Genomic DNA, 3911 nt, shown 5'->3' with positions numbered 1-3911 from the left:
GCCCGATGGCTCTACGCCGGCTACAGTGCCTCAAGAAGCGAATGGACAAGGACCCAAAGCTCGCTGAAACGCTGCATCAGAAAATCGCCGACTTCGTCACGAAAGGATACGCCAGAAGACTCACCGACGAGGAACTAAAACAACCATTTCAACGGGTTTGGTATCTGCCTACATTTCCGGTGACCAACATCAACAAGCCGGGAAAGATCCGAATAGTTTGGGACGCTGCGGCCTCCGCGTGTGGAGTATCGTTGAATTCAGCTCTACTGTAAGGTCCGGATCAGCTCTGCGAACTGTACACTATCCTGATTCAGTTTCGAGAAGGCCGAATCGCACTTACTGGAGATGTGCGCGAGATGTTCCTGCAAGTCCTCATGCGTTTGGAAGATCAGCATTGCCAACGATTCTTCTGGTTCGATGACGACGGTAACATTGTTGTCTACGTCTTACAGGTGATGACGTTTGGAGCCTGTTGTTCTCCTAGCAGTGCCCAGTATGTCAAAAACCTGAACGCCGAGCGCTTCAAGGCAGAAAATCCAGCGGCAGTTGAAGTGATTCAGAAACGCCACTACGTTGACGATATGCTGGTTAGTGTTGAAACCGAAGATGAAGCTATCCAACTTGCTCAACAAGTGAAGAAGGTGCATTCGAAAGGCGGATTCGAGATCCGTAACTGGATTAGCAACTCTAAGCGTGCCGTGGAGGCTCTACAAGAGGAACACACGGAAGAGAAGAACCTCGACCTGTCGCCAGAACTAGCAACTGAGAAAGTGCTCGGAATGTGGTGGTGCACTGACTCGGATACTTTTACGTACAAAGTAGGATGGACTCGCTACGGACAAGCGCTTTTGGAAGGTAAACGACATCCAACGAAGAGAGAGATGTTACGCGTTCTCATGTCCATGTTCGATCCACTCGGACTGATCGCGCACTTCCTCATGTACTTGAAGGTTCTGCTTCAGGACGTATGGCGTTCCGGAATCGACTGGGACGACGAAATCGATGATGCTCTCTTCGACAAGTGGCAAACATGGCTGCAAGTACTGCCACAAGTTGAACAAATCAGCATTCCTCGATGCTACCGCACACGAACCACTCCAGATTGTGAAGATATCCAGCTCCACACGTTTGTAGACGCTGGTGACAACGGGATGGCTGCGGTCTGTTATCTATGCTTCGCTCAAGACGACGTAGTGGAATGCCGATTGGTGGCTGCTAAAACCAGAGTCGCTCCGTTGAAATTTCTATCCACTCCTAGATTAGAACTTCAAGCAGCATTGGTCGGCGCCAGGCTAGCTCGATCCGTATCGAATGCCCTCTCAGTCCGAATCTCCTGTTGCTACTACTGGTCGGACTCGCAAGATGTACTGTGCTGGATTAATTCCGACCATCGACGTTATTCGCAATTCGTCGCATTCCGGGTTAGCGAGATCCTGGACACCACGGAAATGAGAGAGTGGAGATACGTTCCAACAGATCTGAACGTAGCTGATGATGGAACAAAATGGAAAGGACTTCCTGATTTGGCCCCGAAGGCGAGATGGTTCAACGGCCCCGAGTTCCTACAGTACCTGGAAACAGATTGGCCGCGTTCACCAACTAGAACGAATTCCGTCAATTTAGAACTTCGCCCTAGTGTATTGACGCACTTCATTGCCCCAGAGCCGATAGTTAGCACGAGCAAATTCTCCAGCTGGAAGCGATTGGTTAAAGTGGTCGCTCTTGTTCAACGGTTTCCCGTCAACTGTAGGCTGAAGAAACTGCAGAAGCCAATCGTGAGCGGACCATTCTCCGACCGCGACATATCCTCCGCCGAGTCGTACCTAATTCGTCAAGCCCAACAAGAAGCCTACCCGGACGAGATAGCAGTTCTTCGGAAGCAGCAGCAGCAGCAGTGCTCGGACCAACCTTCGACTTCGATTCCCAAGTCAAGTGTGCTGCACCAGAAAACACCCTGGATGGATCAGAATGGGATCCTGAGGATGCGAGGACGTATCGCCGCTTGTCATTACGCGACCGAAGATTCTAAGCATCCTGTAATACTTCCCCGTGACCACCCCACCACCAAGTTAATCGTTGCACAATACCACCAAAAATACCACCATCAGAATCACGAGACCGTGATCAATGAGATTCGCCAAAAGTACAGCATACCTAAACTTCGCATGACCTACACGAAAGTGCGAAGAGACTGCCAACGCTGTAAAAACGACCGAGTAATTCCACGCCCGCCGATCATGGCTGACTTGCCGGCGGCACGACTTGCCGCTTTCGAACGCCCTTTCACCCATACTGGCGTAGACTTCTTCGGGCCGTACGAGGTCATCATTGGCCGCCGAGTTGAGAAACGCTGGGGGATGCTCGCTACCTGTCTCACGATACGTGCGATTCACATCGAAGTCGTTCATTCCCTCAACGCTGACTCGTGCGTCATGGCGATTCGGAACTTCGTGGCCCGACGAGGAAAACCACGAGTGATCTATAGCGACCGGGGCACCAATTTCATCGGAGCGAACCGGGAGATGACGGAAGCGGAAAAGCTAGTGAGCCAAGAGGAGCTAATGAAGGAGTTCATCGATGTCAACACGAGCTGGGAATTCTTGCCTCCCTCTTCCCCGCACATGGGTGGTAGCTGGGAACGCTTGATCGGTTCCGTCAAAAAGAACCTGATGGCGATCCTACCAGCACGGAAGCTTTCGGACGAGGTCCTGCGGAACCTGCTCACCGAAATAGAAGGCACGGTCAATTCCCGACCGCTAACACACGTTCCAGTTGACGACGATTCAGCTCCAGCCTTGACACCCAACCACTTCCTACTCGGGGCATCCAATGGAATTAAGCCTCTCTGCACCCTCGATGACAGCGGTGCCGTGCTGCGCCAAAATTGGCGACTATCTCAAGTCCAAACCAACCTGTTTTGGAAGCGCTGGGTAAGCGACTACTTGCCCGAGATAACTCGCCGTACCAAGTGGTTCGTCCATACGAAGCCGATCGAGGTCGACGATATAGTGGTCATAGCTGACCCGAAGATGCCACGGAACTGCTGGCCGAAGGGCAGGATCATATGTACCCAACCTGGACGAGACGGCCAACCCAGATCAGCAACAGTTAGGACATTGACCGGGATCTACGAGCGTCCGGTAGCCAAGATAGCCGTGCTAGACGTGCGGCGCGGAACGGAGTAAGTAGACTAGGTGGTCAACGTACCTGGGGGGAGTGTTGGCGCGTTCACGCCAGCGCGCCTCTACTGTAGCGTGGGTTTGACCATCGCGTACATCATCGCAACCGCCCAATACGCACCGGCCTTGACAGTTCGTCGTATCATAGTAGTAGTGAGTGAGAACCACATAAAGGAAAGATACCCATAGAAAGTGAAAGTTCCATGCAGTAAAATTTGATGATTAATTTTATACTTAAACTTATTATATTCAACGCCAAGTGAATTTCTATTTGTGGCAGTCTTATGTAGGTATAAGGTAGTATTTAAAATTAGTACATTGAACTATAATTGAATCATTTTGATAGTGAATCTCAAAGGATGTTTTTCTACATAATTATAACCTGAAATTGTGTAGTCTATATCGGATGCTAAAAGGTAAAATTTGAATTTAATGATAATTTGTTTTAAAACCTACTTACACCTAAATAATTTATAGTACGGGCAGCTAGTACAAGGTCAAATCAGATAATAGTACGGCCTACTCGTACCGATAGAACACCTTTGAACACCGGATACGATTTCTGATCACAGATCGCACACAATAGAACGGACTAAACGTAAGTTAATAAATTAGGTGATAGCATGCTAACTTTGAGTATGATGATAACATTATGTACAAGGATATAATCTAAAACCTACATGTATCCCCTTGCAGGAAAATAATAATACTGCGCAACTCAAACATAAATCC

At 49.3% G+C, this 3911-nt stretch overlaps 1 protein-coding gene across 1 annotated transcript; it reads left to right on the top strand.

Annotated features, from left to right (window-relative positions):
* Positions 1 to 356: 356 nt before the first annotated feature.
* LOC135701349 (uncharacterized) lies at positions 357 to 3185 on the top strand. The gene has a single exon (XM_065222123.1). The coding sequence runs from the start codon at positions 357 to 359 to the stop codon at positions 3183 to 3185; it is 2829 nt and encodes a 942-aa protein (XP_065078195.1).
* Positions 3186 to 3911: the final 726 nt, after the last annotated feature.

Source organism: Ochlerotatus camptorhynchus, unplaced genomic scaffold, assembly GCF_037179485.1.
Source record: "Ochlerotatus camptorhynchus isolate MF236.1 unplaced genomic scaffold, CSIRO-AGI_Acam_v1.1 ptg000157l, whole genome shotgun sequence".
Lineage (NCBI taxonomy): Eukaryota > Metazoa > Arthropoda > Insecta > Diptera > Culicidae > Ochlerotatus > Ochlerotatus camptorhynchus.
The sequence above is the reverse complement of the archived record's forward strand: the minus strand, read 5'-3'. Positions and strand labels throughout refer to the sequence as shown.